General features: G+C 42.5%; 1 protein-coding gene across 1 annotated transcript in view; it reads right to left on the bottom strand.

Moving 5' to 3' along the window:
- cadm4 (cell adhesion molecule 4) overlaps positions 1-18059 on the bottom strand; it is a 135244-nt gene extending 117185 nt beyond the window's left edge. Inside the window, exon 1 of the mRNA XM_067511100.1 lies at positions 17646-18059. Coding sequence (XP_067367201.1) covers positions 17646-17718 — 73 coding nt within the window. The 5' untranslated portion in view covers positions 17719-18059. The remainder of the gene's footprint in view (positions 1-17645) is intronic.
- Between the last annotated feature and the right edge of the window lie 278 nt (positions 18060-18337).

Genomic DNA, 18337 nt, shown 5'->3' with positions numbered 1-18337 from the left:
CAACCAAGAAGAGGACGTGATATTTGTTTGTATGTGAGTTTGTGTACTTCATTAACTGTATAGACATATGAGTGCCTATGCCCTTGCACTCATACAGTAGATTTCAATGTGTTTTCATTCTTTTCACCAGAAAAGCAATGACAATCACATTAAAAAAAAAATGTGTACAGAAAGAATGCATCTGCAATTTTCTACTACTGCAACAGAAATATCATGTTGTTTTAAAACAGCTTAAAACTAAACTTATAAATCAAAGATATCCTGTTTGAAAAGCTGAAACTGCATAAATAAATGAACTAAAGAGGCATCAATTGTACTCATTATGGCAAAGGCCAATTCATACTTTGCCTTGCACACACTTCCATTCATACTATTCATCTATTAGTACTTTTGTACTTCAATTGATTAAAGAATTGAAAGTGGTACTTCAAATTGTAGTGGAGTATTTACTCTGATTTTACTTACGTATTGAGTTTGAGTAATTGTACCACCTCTGTCCAGTTTACTTTTTCAGAGACTGTCCACTTTTGAAACGCAACAGGGCAGGTCTTTTGTGCCAGCTGCTTAAAACCAACAACAGATTCCTGTTATCACTTGCCGACATCTAGCAGCTGTAGTAATATTATACTGTCAAACAGTACTTAAGATTCTCCTACATTTGCAAGAAGGCTGGTCGGGGCCAAAACACAGGACTTTCACTCAGGAGACCAGCTGATGATGCTGATGTTATTGTTGTTGCAACTAGTGACATGATACTGATTTTTAAGGCAGACCACAACTTCTTTACTAATTCTAACATCTAAATTTAGTGCCCAAATATAACCTAAACTTCCTCTGATGTCTTTATTCCTAACCCTAACTAAACCAATGTTTTAGCACAGTTTAAATATTGTGTCTTTGATTTTATAAACCAAAAAAATAAGTGCAGCATTATAAGCAAGAGTATCTACTATTTTGTTGTGTGACCCCAAAAGGGGTGCGATCAGGCTGATAAGAGAGCGTAGGTACAAACAAACTACAGGGGCATTTAAGTTGGAGGGCTTTTCTTGCTTTTCTAGCATGTGCACAGACTTGTTGCTTTCACAGCAGTTACAGAATATATCACGGGCTGTGGAGGAGCTTTGTTATCTGAGAACCCCAGGTTATGTCATAATACTGTCATCAAGGTTATCTTGGCTAAAAGATGGTGACTGTTTTACAAGCTGAAAGTAAAAGTCAGTATGTTTTGGCCTGAAGTTTTGGGAGTCTTTCCCCTTTATCAAAGCTTAACACTGAAGTTTAAATTTAAACCCCTAAATAATCAAAGTAATCATCAACCACTCGATCAAACAATGGTGTAGAACAGTGGTTCTCAGCCCTGGTCCTTATGTACATCCGCCCTGCTTGTTCTCCAACCTACCCACTGTTTATTACCTAGATCAATCAGAAGCTGGAAGACACCAATTCACTTTGTACTTTCCTACTGCGGCCTCATCTATAAAGGCATCTTCCAGCTTCTGATTGACTGAGCATAACTGAACCAGGTAATCATTAGCGGGTGGGCTTAAATTAAATAGTAGCAGGGCAGGAGCACTTGAGGACCGGGGTTAAGAACCGCTGCCGTAGAACATGTGTGAATCACCAGCCTTCGCACATGCTCTACACCATGCTTTCAGTGACCTTCATGAATGCACTGAGCTGAGTGTGAAATAGCAATGTGGCAAAGAGATAGATAACATCAAAGAGGGAATTTGAGCTTTGGGCGACATTTTATTTGGAGCCTTAATCTTTCCAGCACATCATACTGTCGGTCTCACATTCTCAACACAGCTCTGCATAACTTTAAAAAATGAGCGGGTTCACGTCTTAATTTCAACATGAGTTTGTTCTTAGGTTAACATACCAAATGTTCACACAAATCCTTCTGCAATGTGAGAAGAACATGCGTGAGATCATACAACGGTGAGCCATGAATGTGCTGTTATGGCTCACAACCTATTAATGTGTTAAGGATGTGTGGAATTCCAAAAATGCCTGCTATGGAGCTGTCAGAGGATGTTTGTAGAGCCAGATTAAGAACAAAAAAAGTCTGGTTTATGTCCAAATAAGGTCAAACAGGGATTTGTTGACAGCTATTATTGGTTAATTGTGTGAACAGGCATTGCGCATTTGCCCATGTGCAAAATTTCACCCTGAATTGAGATTCATTTGTCAGAATAATACGTACACGGGGTTTAATAATTCTTGCAGGGATTATACAAACCCTTTTTCTGAGTTTGTGTTTTCACAGACTTTTTGTTTGAATCACCTGGCCCCCGAAGCTTTGACACCACAGTTGTCTACACCTGTAAATACCTGCAGGCTAGACTCATCAGGGCTGACAGCATTTTCTTTCTACTTCTGCTACAAAGACTATGTGCAAATGGACAGCCTGTACCCACATTTGGGGAATGAACATGTGTAAAGTGTTCTCAGTTGTGCTTGACAAATTCTGCTACTAAGCCTGAGGTTACACTAGTCTTCTTGACAGGCATTTACTCCTGAAATCAGGTGTTTCTGTTGGTGGTGCTTTGTGAGAACAATCTTTCTGAAGAGGAGAAAATATCTCCTTGAACTGCATGATGGAAGACAAAGACAACGATTAGTTTTACAAATAGTTCTGTCATATTTTGGGTTTCTTAATTTCTTTGTGTGTAATAACTGTCTCTGAAAATATCATAGTATTATAGAGTTATTATTAGTCACAAGGAGCCTTTAAGAAATTAACAGTCAAGGGTCAATGCCAGTGATGGAGAAACTATTCACACACTTTAAATAAATAAAAAGGACTAATACCACACAGAAAATGCACAAGTTAACCCCCTTGCAGGATCCTGCAAGGGGTTTTTTTTTGTGATACGCCATGAAAGCTCATCAATTAACAACAACAACTTAACAAATTCTCTATATCTCAAATACAGGATCCCCTATTTTTTTAAAAGTAGAGGAGACAAGGACAGAGTAGGGAAAAATGAAAGAAAAGTTGGGAGTGATAACCCAGGCTGAACCAATACCATGCAGATGAGGCTCTGTTGCTGCTTGGCTTTATCCATATCTGTCATCCACCATGGAGATGTCTTTATTGCAGTGAATCACATTACATCGCTGTGCTGTGTTTACACAGGGGAGATATGTCACATAATTGAACGAGTGTCACACTTGGATCCAGACAACTGTTCAGTGTAAATATAGTATCATTATAGTGGCTCTGAAACCCATGTTGCATTCACGCCATTCTATGAAAAGCTCTATATTTCTACAGCATGCGGTGTGTGGCAGTTCAGCTCAGCTGATTTCCTAGAACACTCCTCATCTCTAATAGTGTAAAAAACAATGTTCTATCACAGGAGCTCTGATATGATGCGTAAGCAGCAGTGCGAAGAAAATCAACTCGACCTGTGAGTGAAGACATCAGGTGTGGAATGCCATCACACACACACTTTCTCAGCCTCAGCTTTCAAAAGACGTTTCTCTGAAAGATGGTCCACTCTTTCCAATCAGGCCTTTATTGTCCTGTAATGAATTTCTCATAAAAGAAAGGCGCTGTGGGAAAAGCGAAGAGAGGGAGCATGAGAGATATAGAAAGACCCAGAGCAGAGAGAGGTAAATGAGGATAAAAGTGGAACAAACGATACACACAAGCCAAAGTGAGAGTGGGGAATTTCAGGGTGAGAAGGCCAGAAGGTTGTTTCCTCTTTCCGACACCTTCACATTTCACCCACATTGTTTTCAGTTTGATATAAAAGGAGTTTTGTAAGACTTCGGTTTGTACTTCCAGTTGCAAATCAGCAATGCTGGCTGCAATGTGTGCCTGTTTTTTGGCCCGTTAAATAACCCCCATTAAAGAGCAGCAGCAACTAATGACAATGTCCAAGCTGCACCAAGCTTGTTCCTGTGGACTGTCCCCTTCTCCCCCTTGTTTAATTTCCCTTCAAGCCAGTTTATTGATTCCAGTGCCTCCATTCCGTTACTCTTTTTATTAATAACACAAAGCAATAACAAGTGTGTCACAACCCTGAGTTTCACATGAGTAATTAATAAGATTAATCTAAAGCTGGTAGATGTGTGTTTACAGCCTCTCCCTGACTGTACGTCTGACCTCATCCCACCCCCTTCACTTTTTTTTCCCTCTGCTCTCCTCTAGGCTTCCCCGTCATAACTCTCTGCCAACTCAAACTTGTGAAAGTAGGTGCAGAGTGAGAAACAGAAAGACAGGAGCAGAGGTTTGGGCCAAGTACAAAAGAATGGGATTTGATACCGAGACTGAGCAAAAGAGACTATGACGGAAAGAAAGGGAGGCCAAGAGGAACGCGAGAAAAAAAAAGACAGAGGGAGAAAGGAGAGAGGCGGGAGAAATGTGGGAAGAACTGCCAAAAGGCAAGCCTTAGTGGTAAATTCAGAGGCGGACAAGGTGGAGAGAGAGGGAGACAGAGAGAAATACGGATGTGCTGAAGGGAACAGAAATGAATAAATGATGAAGGGAGACAGATAGGATCGAAAGGTAGCCGAGGCGAGTGAGAGAGAGCTGCCGGTACTATTAGATTCTCAGCAGGCAGTCACTCCCTCGCTCTACCTCAGCCGTAGTTATCAAGTCTGGCTTTGTATAATGTTGTTAATGTAGCTACTAAACTATCACAGTATGTGTGGGCGAGTTCAAGGAAGTGCTCATTCAACCTTATACAGGTACAACACATATGCACAGGACCCAATCTGTGGAGACCTGAATTCTATGTGTGCCTGGGTGCTGTGTTGGTGGGTCTGTGGGCGTATAGGGGAACATCACCTGCTACAAATATAAGAAAATCTGTTGGATCCACTGACAGCCACAGATTGAGTTTTAATGCTTTATTTAACAACACTGCAGGTAAATCACCATAAACGCAGGATTTATCCTAAATATTTTCAGAGGTTGTATACTTTCTTTGACATTGGGTAAGAAATATCGCCAGTCGCACACAGACTCCTGTTACAGCTGAGATTTTGTCTGTTGTCTAGCTCTTCATTGGTTTAAATTTTTTTTGGCTAACCTGCCAAGTGTAACCCACTAACTGTCAGTTTGTCAACATGCCCAAAGCTGCTAACTATTAGAATCACTAACATTCCTGTCTATAGATCAGTGATATCTGCAGGCAGTGACTGGTACTTAAATATTGTTTTTATATTTATTACAACAACACACACTCAGAAACACACACAGCATTATTTTGGGGTATTATGATGTTGTTCTATGTGTTGTGCATGGTGTAGTGTAGAAAGATTAAATCATATGAAGTGTGTGTAGTTTGAGTACATAACGCATAACAATGTGTGTGTATAAACAGCTTTAATAAATGTGAGCTGCTGTCAGCTTCTGCTGCCTCCCTTCCACCACACACCCCTTTGTCCCCTAAGTGGCAGGTCCGTATAAGCTGGTCACAGCCAAATAATTTTTGGGAGGTTTGGATGGTGGCATTTTGTACCCTTACACCCCTTCCCTCACTCTGTCCATTCACCACCTCTGGCCATTCCCAGCACTTCACAACTGGATGAGCAAAGAAGCAGCACCTAACTCTGTGATTGACTGCAGTGCTGCTGAGCGAGCTTCGCTGTATCTGTACCTTGTTTATTGCCTCTTTCACCTTCGCTGTAATTTAGTCCCTTACCCATGCGAAATATGCACCATCAGACAGGTGGATGTGTGTGTGGAAGGAATCCATAAGGGGTGTATATGTAGGAGCTGGGACTTGACTGACAGGTTACATAACTCAATTCAGCAATTCTGAAGGAATCCGGGCCCATGTGTTTGTGTGTGTGTACACAAATCTTTGTGCAGTTATCTGACATGTATGCGTGGGCCCCTATATTCTTTAGCTCTGGAATTTTACAGATGGGGACACAATGCAGGGACAGTGATGTATGTGTATGTGCCCACATGTGTGAGCAGAATACTACCACTACTACTACTACATCTACTACTACTAACACACACATACACCACAGCACACAAAACTGTGAGATGGCCAATATGCCAAGAACAGGCCAAGTATAAGAAGTGAATCATGATAAAGTGGCACATAGGTTAAGGAAGAGAGATAGAAAAGGTAGCAGAGGGAAGAGAAGAGTGATGAAGTGTGCGTGTGTGTGTGCGTGTGTGAGTGAGATGCCCTGATCATGAGAGAATGATAGAAAGTAGATGAGTGAATTAAATATGAAGGAGATAAACTCTGCTTTGGTGCAAATATCATAAACCGAAAGTTATGCGCAGGCTTCAGGAAAAATAAAAGCAGCAAGGGGGGATAGAGGAGGCAGAGGAAAGATATGGATTAGTTAAAACAGTCAAGGGACCAAGAGGAAGTGGGTGGGAGATAAATGGGGATGGTTGGGGTACTCTGAAGTCTCTGAACTGCACTTAAGGTGAAAATAAGCCTCCACCTCCAGAATATTGCAGTGCAGCATATAAGTAAAATGCACAGTTCAGCAAGCCCAGAAAGAGAAGAAAGATGGAAAAACAAGGTAAATCTGGAGATACAGTAAAAAGGAATAAGGCATCCGACTATAAAAAGAAAACAAAAAGGGGAAGGAAAAGAAAAGAAGTGGAAGTAGAACCTATTCTGAGAAACAGCAACAGCAGCCAGGAGAAAACAAAAATAATATTGGAAATGAATTGAAGTGGTGTATGTAAATGGAAGGAGAGACTGAGGAAAATAAAGAGTCAGACAGAGTGAAAAGCCATTTTGTTTATGCAAATGAGCATTGGGGAAAGCAGGAGCACAGGCGTTCAATTTGGCCACCTGGGCCCTGTCAATCCTCCCTCTCTACTTTACTCTTCTTCTCCATTCCTCTAACTGTATACCTCTCCACACCTGGCCCTGGCATCCCTATAGCCTGCAGCTAAAGTGTAAGCAGTCAAAAGAATAAGGAGGCAGGGAGGGGGCGCAAGCAGCAGGGAGGCTGAAGACACTATTAGCCCAAAGATCTATCAGCATGTGAACCTGGCAATGAAAAGTCCTCCTTTCCAACCATCTATCTTTCCAACTATCTGACAGTGCGTGTAAATGCACATAAGCAACCAGGTTACAGTTGGCTTTCCTGAAAAAAGCTGATTCTTGAACACTAAATGAGAAATCGAGATAGGCAGTTACAGAAACCTGATTTCCCCCTAGTAAATTTCTTCTGGAGAACTCCGATTTCTCTGCCATGTATATGTGGAGGCAGGTTTATAATCAGCTTTTTACCAGACAGCACGCACGGGACAAAAGGCTAAAGTCAAGTAAAGTAGGGGAGAGAGATCACAACCCAGAACAATGGCTGCTTTGTTTTTAAATTAACTTGCCCTAAGTCCAATTAAAAGTTAGACTAAGACAAAGTGAAATGTAGAGCTCTGAATAAGTTGCTTCCCGCTGCATTTTTTTTTATTCAAACAGTTTGCAATGTATAAAAAAAAAAGGAGCTCTATTGTGTCTACCTGCCTGTCTGCCTGCCTATCTTTGTACACACACACACACACACACACACAAACACAAACACAAACACACACACACACACACAAAAGGCCTGAAGCAGCATCTTCTGTCACTATGCAGTTGAAATCTGTGAGGCATGCTTCCAAGACAAGTTGAAGGTAGAGGAGAAATATCAGAGTCTGCTGCATGTATACAGGGGATTCAGAGTGACCAGGTTACCTAAAGTTGCAGTGTGCAGCTTCACAATTTGTATTTTTTACTAGAAATATGCTCCAAAACTTCATATTTGTGAAGAGGTGCTGTCAGAGCTTCCTGTTACCCAGACTCATTGACAGCATGGCCAGAAGTACAGAGATATTTACTTCTAAAAAGGTGTTCTGAGTGAGGCTCGCCCTTCTGACCAGAGAATTTTAATTATTTCTGCTTGATGGATTCTCATTTATTGTAATTTATAACGACAAGCGCCTGAAGCTCCAGAGCCATGTTGGAGCGTGGTAGACCACAGCAGAGCAAGGAGAGAAAGGGAAGGAGCAGAGGGGATTGATTTCAAGTCTCATGTTGGTGCTGCTGTACATTGTAGCTTAATGCGTAAACTCGTTCATTACCCAAGAAGCCTGGTTTGTATGAGTAACCTGGTTGCATTATGTGCACGGAAACACACTTCCTGAGTTTCACTGAAAATTCCCAGTAACCACTGGAGAAGATGCATGTGGACATGCACCTAGAGCACATAAGTGGAGGGTGTGCATGGGCATGGATACTGGCATTTAACTAACAACAAGGCTAGATGTAAAAAGACAGACACACGGGGAGGAATAAAAACATTTAAGTTATCATGGAGAGTTCAAACAAAAAGACACTAAGTGCTGAGGCCCTTGAACTGACTTCACCCTGCGAGAGAATTTGGAGCAAGGGTATAGAAAGAAAGGATGAGTTGAAGGAAAGAAAGACTGATAGGGCTAACGAAGGCGGGGGAGGCATTAAAAAGTCAGGAAAAGGAGAACAATACAATGAAAAACATTTGAAAGAAAAAAATGCTTTTGTTGGAGAACAAAAGGCAACAATGGGTGATACGTGGACAAAATGCTTTGTGCATTTGTGAATATGTTTGTGCGTTTGGAACACCAGGTGTGTCGTCCTGTTTGTCTACAGTATCCTGGGGAAGCTCATGAAAAAGGAGACCAGAGAGAGAACATGACATTTAAAAAGCACAGAGCACCAGGGTATAACACGCTGCAGTAAATAAGTCTGGGGAACACTAAAAAGGTCTCTACAATCTCCTGTGCCGACCCACTCCCCTAAAACTTACATTTGCCTGCAACTAAACTGAAACAAAATGTGTTTTCTAACGTTCTTGCAACTGGACCATGTTTGTTATTGCAGTAATGAGGGTATGTTGAGAATTGAAGTAAATGGCAAGTGGCAAATTTGTTCCTGAATTTTTATATGACACATCTAACCATTGCTTAGGGTTAGAAAAAGATTTAGGTCTGGATTAATAGATAAATGACTAAACAAAGCCACAATTTTTCCAACACCTTACCAAAGTGCCTTTCTCGCCTAAAATTAACTCTCCATTTGACCAGAAACACTATTCTTAGGAAACAGGTTTGCCCAAACAGCATGCTGTCTGTATAGGTGCATACTGTATTACCCGTCTGCCTGTCTGCTTTGCTGCAGATTTGTGCACTTCTGTAGCCAGGCCAGTGATTTATACGTACATCAGTCATCATTCGGGATCAACCTGCTTTTTAATTACGAATGGTTTATGTTTGTTTTTAATTTTCCCCATAAGCTCATAAATCGCCTTCCCCACAGCACAACTCAAACTCATCTCCATGGTAAATAAGCATCAGTTATAATTGCATATACAAGTAACGCTGTCACAAAACTAAGTGTGACCTCCCTACCAATAATGTCATGGCTTTGAGTGATTGCCTTTAAAAGCTGAAGAATGTCTATAAATAAGTAATGATAAATCTATGATAATGTCAATGTGAATACACTACCAATCAAATATGGATTATAGGTTTTTTAATTTCCATCTAAATGCTGTTGAAGGGATTTTTGAAGCAGCTATGGCAACGTTTTTTCCCTGACTCATAGCACCACACACATAATACACTTTTTTCCACTGAATTAAAAATTCTTAAGTGAGCTGAATTTTTATTCACGTTAAAAGCAAAATAATAAAAAAGAAAATCAAGTGATATCTTGTAGTACAATGTTTTTTTTCCCCCAGTATTTTCACTGTGTGCAAAACTTGTAGGCATCCAGAGTCACATTTATCCAAGAAAATTGCTCAAAATGTCAAATTATGCTCCGTCAGTTGGGAGTTTTATCTAAACAGCAGTGACAAATTAACGACAAATGGATATATGGTTTTTCCGGGTGATCCAATCCTGAGAAAGACAGAAATTTACTTTGTTTTCAGAGTGTTGCACTCAAACCTTACAGGGTATAGGTCAAAGAGTTGTTGCTTTGCAGTGACCTGACAAAACCCATCAGTCGTGCCATTTAATTTACACTAATGTTGTATAAGACTCAGTCCAGCATCCTGCACTTGTATTGATATTTGACATTTTATATTAAAATAAGATGCATTTCTACTATGAAATGTTAATGAAGGAAAAAGCAATTTTTTTAAAAAGAAAAAAAAAACTGGAGGCTTGTTGGAAAAAACAAAAACCAGCAGACACAGTTGGTCTGATAAGAGAAAGACAGATGACAGCCATTTTGCCCCGTGGGAAGAGAAAAAATAATCACGAATGAAAGGACATTCTCCCACAGCTTTCTTTTATTAGTTTCTCTCGCAATAAAATATGTTACTGTATATGCAGTCAGGGGGCAACAGTATCGTGCTGTGTGTGCTCTGTGGCTCTCCAGACTGTAAGATCTATATTGCAGACACAAAAACCACTTGCTGTCCACGGCTACAGAATCCACTGAAAATACGTTGGTACAGATCACAGAACCCCACTGGCCTCTGCAAGCTGCTTCACTCTCAGTTCTCCAGTACGGCCCAGCAGGTGGCAGTTGCTACAAACCAGAAACCTCCACAAGTGTGCCGAAACGCCCAAGGCCTGTGTCAAGCGTATTCAGTCTCACAGACTGTGCGGCTGTGCCACTTCTCTATTGCAATGTCCAGGAAAGTGGAGATAGTCCTTCTGCGGTCTGTGATAACATTATTTACCCAACAGATGGACACGGAGATAGGAACACGTCTGTAGACATGAGTCAAAGTGCTGCTCAATCTGCTGGTGCACTTTATGGGAGGTTAGAGGATCGGGGAGGTACCTGTTAATGACCATAAGGTGAATCAGCAGCCGCGCACTTGAATGCCCCTTCAGCTGCTCAGGAGAGAAAATGAATCCTGGGAGAGAATCAGCCAGAGCTTTCCTTCAAGGTCGTTGGTGCTTGGCCACTTTTTAAGTAGCTGTGCCAACTGTAACAATCTCTGCAGAAACAATCACAGCACCAATCCAATTTGGCTGGGATTCTTTTCTTCTCTCTTTACTTCAGTGCAGACGACTGCATAGCCTTAGTTTTGTTTTGCCCTGCTGAAAGCAGTGCATGAATTGATGACCTTATGAATCTCAGAAGAGCCCGGCAAATCATTGCGGTAAATCTCGCCCCAGCACATTAAGCATGACCGCAGGCTTTTTCCCCCTCAGTTTTTTCCTTTTCTTCCTTCTTTCTCCCTTTCACTGTTTTTTCCTACAAGCACTTGGGGGTCTTTGAGAGCGGTCAACTTTTCGAGGAGGGTTTTCATGTGCCGCTAATTAAATGCCTCTAATTAATGGTTGTTTACGGTTTGCTAATGAAGTGGATCAAGGCTTAGTACTCCTGATGTTGAGGCTCCTGTCTTAGACCAGAGAAAGAGATAAAGAGAAGAATACTGAGACAAAAACAAAAGGCAGAGATAGTGTAGGGGAGTATTTGTTAAAAAAAACTATAGTGGAAGCTGCAATTGATTGTTTTTTTCCAGAAGCTGTGTCAACAATAACTTGGAATCTGTCCAGAAAGGAGCTAGGAAATCTTAGTTTGATCTATTGGCAGCTGCTGTTATCAGTTGTGTTTTGTTAAGAGACAGCTTTCCGTTTTGAAAGTGCACAAAACCATAATTCTTTCTGTAACATTTGCAAAGAATCTGTGATAATCTTTTGCTTACTCAATGGGTTTCGTTTTAAGACAACATCCTCTCTTCTTTCTTTCAACTTCAAACGCCTTAAACATTCATTAATTAAGATCTGATTTCATTTTAAGAAAGAAGTTTAAAAAAATAAAACAAAGTCTTTACTGAGGTTTCTGTTACCACTGAAACTCATACTACCTTTTTATCTATGCCAGACGTGGTCATAGCCCAAATGGATTTGCCACTCATGGGACAGACATTTTCAGAGTTTTCAAAAGATAGAAAACTCATCTGAGACCTCTTCAGCATTGTTGTGTCCGCCTTCTGAAAATCTCCATCTGATTTCCCAGTAGATAGTGCACTGCTTTGACTGGCAATTTTCAGCATCCGACAATCTCATCAAAGCAAACCTATTAATGGTGATGATATGAAGTAGGATTCTAAATGGCAGACAGATGAATAGCCCTGTGCGTGTGTGGGTGTTTAATTCTCCAAGCTGAAGCACCGCGTAGCTTCGGTGAAAGTAGGACTGGCTGTGAGCTGCCAGGGGAACCATTTGTGCGTACGCTGTGTATTTGGGCGTTTGTGTGTGACTGTGTGTGTGCATGCTGTGACCTCATCGATCATGACTCCTCGTCTCTCTGGTGTGGTCACCTACACAGTGCTTGCCCTCTCTCTGTCTTTATCTCTGTGTATCACCATCCATCTCTGCGTCTCCCCTCCTCCTACTCCCCCCACACACCCCACACCCCCATTCTCCTCTTACACTAGCGCAGTGTACTTTTCTGCTTTGGTACCACCTTTTTAATCTTACTCTTTCCTTCCTTCCTCACTTTTTTTGGTCTTCTCAATCTGTCATTTGGCACAGCAGGGGTTGTTCTTTTTCCCCCCCTTTGTCTTTTTACACCCCTCTATTTTAGAGCTGAAAGTCTGCAATCATTCACTCATTTGTTGGACTCCTCTCTGCCTGACTTTCTCCTCTGCTCCACTCCTCCCTGCTTCACTGGTCTGTGACGCATGCCCCTGGTGCCCCCCCCCCCCCCCCCCCCCCCCCCCCTCGCTCGCTTCCTTCACTCTTTTATACACAGTGCATCCAGCCATCTTTTCCCTTCTCTCACACTCTCCTTTACGGAACAGTCCCTCAGTGGTTCAACTAAGCCTGGTCACTCTTAATCAGCTAGCCTTCACTGGACACCCAAGACCTCCCAAGGGTACGGGGAATTGGGGTCTTGTTGCCAAACTCTGTCCCCAGACTTGACAGTTTCACCTTTACTGGTCTTTCTTACCCTGGATGAGCACCTCATTACCAGCCAATGACCCCCCCTCTTGTCTTAACATCAGTTCTTCCACATTAGGTGTGTATTAGCCTCTACACTGGTAGAGTACACAGTTTACAGTTCTTCAATTTTAGGCATTTGCCCTTTTCAGCTCAATCAGCCTCTCTCATCCAATCACAGCAAGTGAGAGCTTCGTTGCAGCTCCTGAGAGGGGATAATCACCTTGGTTACCGGCGTTACCGGAGGCCGCTGTCTGGCCACGTTAGTGCTGTGCCCTGCGGGAGCCGTGGAGACAGGTGTCACAGCAGCAAGGGAGGGTGTTAAACAAGCCCAGGGCCAACCAGGAGGTATAAACGTTTACTCTTAGTCATGGAAACTGTGTCAGCAATAGCCGGGAATTCTCACCCCATGGTGTAAGTGTTTTAATGTTTTTTCAGAGTCAGGATCCTGTCTTTGTTCCCAAACTGTAATTCAACTTTAGCTTTAAACATCAGTACACCTCGTAGCCCAGCAGAAAGAATACATAGCAACTGCCTTTGTTTGGAGTGCCAAGAAGCAGTGTGAACGGAATCGCTTTTTACTGATTTCACACAACCAACAAATTTACAGCAAAAGAGGTCAGTGGTTGGAGAAAAGCTGCTGGCTCAGGGGACACCAGGTCTGGGTGTGCAAAGATGCACCGATGGGGGTGGGGTTCGCTTTTGTACTTAGCCAATCAGATCAGACGGAGTTAAGAGCACCGGATTGATTGGCAGGCTTTGGATGCCAGCAAAGAACAGGAGATGTCCTTGTCATCTTACCCAGCATTAAAAAACTTCAGCGGCAAAGTTGGTGAAATGCCAGTTGTTCTCAGAGAGCGACACATAAGGACGACATAGATCACAATTATGATAATCACAAGCGGCACTGTCTGGGGAATAGTAATGGGAAGGAGATGAGGTGGCAGCCATAAAGAGTGTTTCTACATTAGCACTAGCCTGATTAGATTGACAGAAAGTTTCACTAATGGACAATTAAACAAATGGTCAAATGAGATATAAGACTTCAATTACCAATTGGTGTCTTAGTGGGCCCCTCTCAATCACTGTTCTTCATGTATACGTTTATATGAACTTCTCCTTTAGAACACATGCAGCTCTAAACAGGATGTGAAAAGGGAGATGTGATGGCCTTCTCATGTGATGTGTCCTTGCAGTGGTAGCCAAATGACGTGTCTTAATTCCCTTTATTTCTATTTAAGTAAATTGAAAAATAAAATCCGCTCTCGATGAGGTCTATAACGCTTGAGGGGCTTATTGAGATGCAATCATTGTGTGAAACAACAGCAATTCAAAACAAGGAGTTATGGATTGTATTGAAGACCGGGGGGCAGATTAGGAAATAATTACTGTAAAATACATCACCTGCACTAAACGGTGAGCCTAGGTACTTCTTCAGCTTCTGAGTAATGGACCTATAAAAGCCCAGGGGAGACTAAAACCAGCCCACACTAAGCTCTGTAACTCTTTAAGTCGTGACTTGCCCAAGAAGCGACACAGTCCAATCTGTTTATGGAGCTTATGCTGAGGCAGTTGCTCAGCTGAGATAGTGGGCCACCCCCATCAGGACCTTCTAAAACTGGATCAGCTGATCAAATGAGACCATGCATGACAGAATCATGCAGCTTTGTGTGTGTGTGTGTTTTATGGCTTGTTTCAGCTTCTCTTGAAGTTAGGGGCATGCCTGAGCTGTCTGTCAAGTTCAGGTTGCCCAATTATTTAGACCTACATGGAATAAGAAAATTAAAAAAGAAAAAAAAGAAAAAAAAAAGATTAGATTCAGATTTACACTGTGAACCAACACATGGCAGGGCAGAGAGCAAGGAGGGAAGATCTCGCTCTTTCCTTAATTAAATTGACAACAACTTTATTTTGTTTTGGGGTGAATTATCCTCCAAGGTCTAGATCATAGAATAAACCTTGGCTTACGCTGAAGACTTTTTCAGCGCATTAGAGAACAAAGAAAGACACTGAAATAGCAAGCCCAGCACAATGTGAATGTGGAAGAAAGCAAAAAGGCAATCTAAACTGTGGCGTGATGCAAACTGCGTCTGACAAGCATCAAAAACTGCAATTGGGCTCAGACAAATGCTTGCATAAGCAGTCCTGTTCCTATGTTCAAAAGAAACTCTAGTGAAGTATGTCAGCGCATGTTTGTGTACATGTTTGCTTCTGCACCTATGTGTGTGCTCATGCACCATAATTTTTGTTTTTGTGTGGAAAGCATTTCCCTTGATGTTTGTTTCCACACCAGGGCTCCCTTCTGTGTCTTACAGCGACATTGATTTATGCATGGCCTCCGTGTGTGTACTTCCACACATGTAGCAGCTATAATTGGTATTCAAATCTCCTCCCACAAGTACGTCCAACTGCTGCCGTTTTTCAACTGCCAGAGCTCCAGCCAAGGCCCAAACAGCATGATGGGGAACAAGCTCAAACGGATGGCTCTCATTGCACATATTCAAATAAACAAATGGAGGTGATTTAATGCACACAGCGATAAGGCAGCTGGTAATGGAGGGATATGGGAGGAAATTGAGGAGGGGTGGGTTAATGGAAGTGATGGAGGAATGTGTGGTAGCAACTAAGGTTGGGCAAGCGGCAGAGGTGGCGTTAACAGCGTTTGTTACTGTGCAAGTTTGGTCCATATCTGCTGTGGTTCAGCCACCCCCACAAGGCCGTGCACTCTGCGCACAAACTCACAGCACTGACTCTGTGTGATTGTGTGCATGTGTCCCTCAGGCCTGCCCGTCAGACACACTGTGAAGTCTTTCTGCCTTTCTTGCTCTCTCCATCTTTTTCTTGCTCCGTCTCTCATTCGTTCTACAGAGGAGAGCCAAGACTTCCAGCCTCGCCATCTTCACAGCACCCTCTCAATCTATCTGTCCACTCATCCATCTATCCCCCCAATCAATCTGTCCATCTTTGTCCTGGCATAATAACAACTGCCATCCCCCATTCCCTGCCACTTTTTCTTACTCTTTACCTTTCCTCTGTTGATTTTGCCTTTTTTTTTTTTTTTTTGTAAGCATTATGAACAGGATTTCTTATAGGAAAAACATTTATATTTTTAACTTTATGCAAGGTATATGTGCGCATTTGCAGGATGTTTACACCAGAGCATCCACTTCTCCTCCCCCTCCTTTCTCCATTCACCCTATGTCGAAAACACCACACTCCCCCCTCGATGTGTCTCCCGGCCCCTGTCAGTGGCTAGATTAATGTCAGTGATCAGTGAGCAGCCCCCAGCAGAGGTTGCCTGCAGCTCAAGCAAAAACCGACACAGTAAGGAGCACAGGCACACAGACATAAACCCCATTTACATGCAACACACAAGCATATTCACACACACACACACACACAAACCTCTTACACAGTACTTCACTTACAGTAGACTAACATACAAACGCCTACTCTCACATGCATATAAATGAATTTTTCCCTGTTCCAGGGGCAGATGCTCACACACACACGAAGAAATCAATACAAAGGCCACAGTGAGGTTGGTATCAGTGCAGCTGAGGGAATGGCCCAATATGCAATGTAGTGCTTCCTATATGTAGGAGTACAATAGCACAGTACAGGTCTGTGACAATGACCAACCAAGCACTCAACCTCAGCAATGCCTCAGGACAATGTAAACACAGCCCTGTAGAAAAAAAGAACTGCAGGACACAAAAAGTAAAGCGACATTACTGTACACTTCCTTATTCCTTCTCTGTTACAATCACTATTGTGATTTTTCACAAGAGTATTTCGTTCCACATCGAAGCAAACGTCATGGAATATGATGCTGAAGTTTCTCAGACTCATGACTGAACCTAATCCAAAACCCTATTGCAGCACATGCACTTGTTATAGAGTAGTGACCATGAAATGCATTGTCTCTATAAGGGAGTAATGCCGGACTACCCCAGACTGACATTTTCCAGTGAGCAAGAACGAAAGCAACAAAGGAAGTGTAGGTGCATTTGCTAGGCTTTGTAATAGATTGTTAAATGTTATTGTGTCTGATAAGGTGAGGTCTCAAAGGTCCTCTTAGTCCTTCACACTGCTGCAGAATATAAAAGCAGTATCAGTCACCACTGCTAGTGTGTGACACACGTATGGTCCACTGCGGGCATTTGTTATGAGCTCTCATGTGGCTGTCAGGATACCCAATCGGAGCTCTATGAATATATGTCTGTATGTACAAGCAGCATATAACACAGGCTCCCGTCCTGTCACACACAGCAGCAAATGCTCTACACAATAGTTCGCAATTCTGTGACACACGAGGGTGAACAGAGCCCTGGGTTATTCCCTAACGGAAAAAAGTGAGCGCTTGCAGATGCCTATCACTTTTGTTTCGATTGGGAGGTTTTTGGGTCTTTCCAGTTTAACGCAATGACTCATAACCATGTACGGACTTTTCTCAGACCTGCGCAAAGGGATTCAATTACCCAGGGGGGTGAATACTAACGGTGGTCCGCAGCATGATTGTAAACTAAAATAGGATATGTGCACGTGTTTATGCACCGCGTTGCGCTCATTTCACACAATTCAGAATAGATCCAGTGTTTTTTTGTTGTTTGTTTGTTTTTGTTGTTTGCTTGTTTTGTGTTTTTTTTAGCGTTATCCAGCTTCTTCTTTGAAGACTTGCTAAACTTGCACGGGAGCCCTCAACACATCGAGCCGCCTAACACTCTTCTCATTCACGTCACACTCAAGCCACACTCTCACGCTCGAGCCTTACCAGTGCGCACCAAGCAGACGACTGTGAGGACAGTGAGGGGGACGCAGTAGTTCCACACGGTAGCGAGAGCCATGGCTGCCGTTGATATTCCCCTCTGCTCTCCTTCTTTTAGTATTCCTCTTCCTTGGAGAAATCAGAGGGACACGAACCCGTAGATTCACTCTCCGACTGCGCCTTCAGCGTCTGTGGTCTCTCTGTGAGTGTGCGTGAGTGCGCGCGTAGGACTGTCCGTGAACGAGAGTGGGTTTTAGCGAAGCGCTCAGTGCGTAACAGCGGTCCCCTTTCATACACACCCACTTTGTGTCTCCCTGGATGCCAGAATATGATGGATTGTCCTGTTTTTCTTGGTTATTTTACACTGTAAAGATATTTGAAAGCGTGCGACGAGGGCGGGTCTGTGTGTCTCGCTGGCCAATTGTAGACAACAGGAGCAGGTGGACGAGAAAAGAGGGGCTGGGCTTTAAAAAAGAAACTGACTATACAGGAGGAGACCGAGGGAGGGAAGAGATGCTGCATCTTCCAATTAATTGAAATCAATTCGCTCTAAATGTGATTGATAACTAACATTAATCTCCCGAAGCAAATAAGCAATTTGTTTCAAATACAGTTCCGCGGACTAAAAAGGGGGATGGGTGGCACAATGATTAAGAAGACAAGAATGAAACAGATGTTTATTGTTGCACACACAATAA

The sequence above is a fragment of the Channa argus genome, chromosome 7 (assembly GCF_033026475.1).
Source record: "Channa argus isolate prfri chromosome 7, Channa argus male v1.0, whole genome shotgun sequence".
Classification (NCBI taxonomy): Eukaryota; Metazoa; Chordata; class Actinopteri; order Anabantiformes; family Channidae; genus Channa; species Channa argus.
The sequence above is the reverse complement of the archived record's forward strand: the minus strand, read 5'-3'. Positions and strand labels throughout refer to the sequence as shown.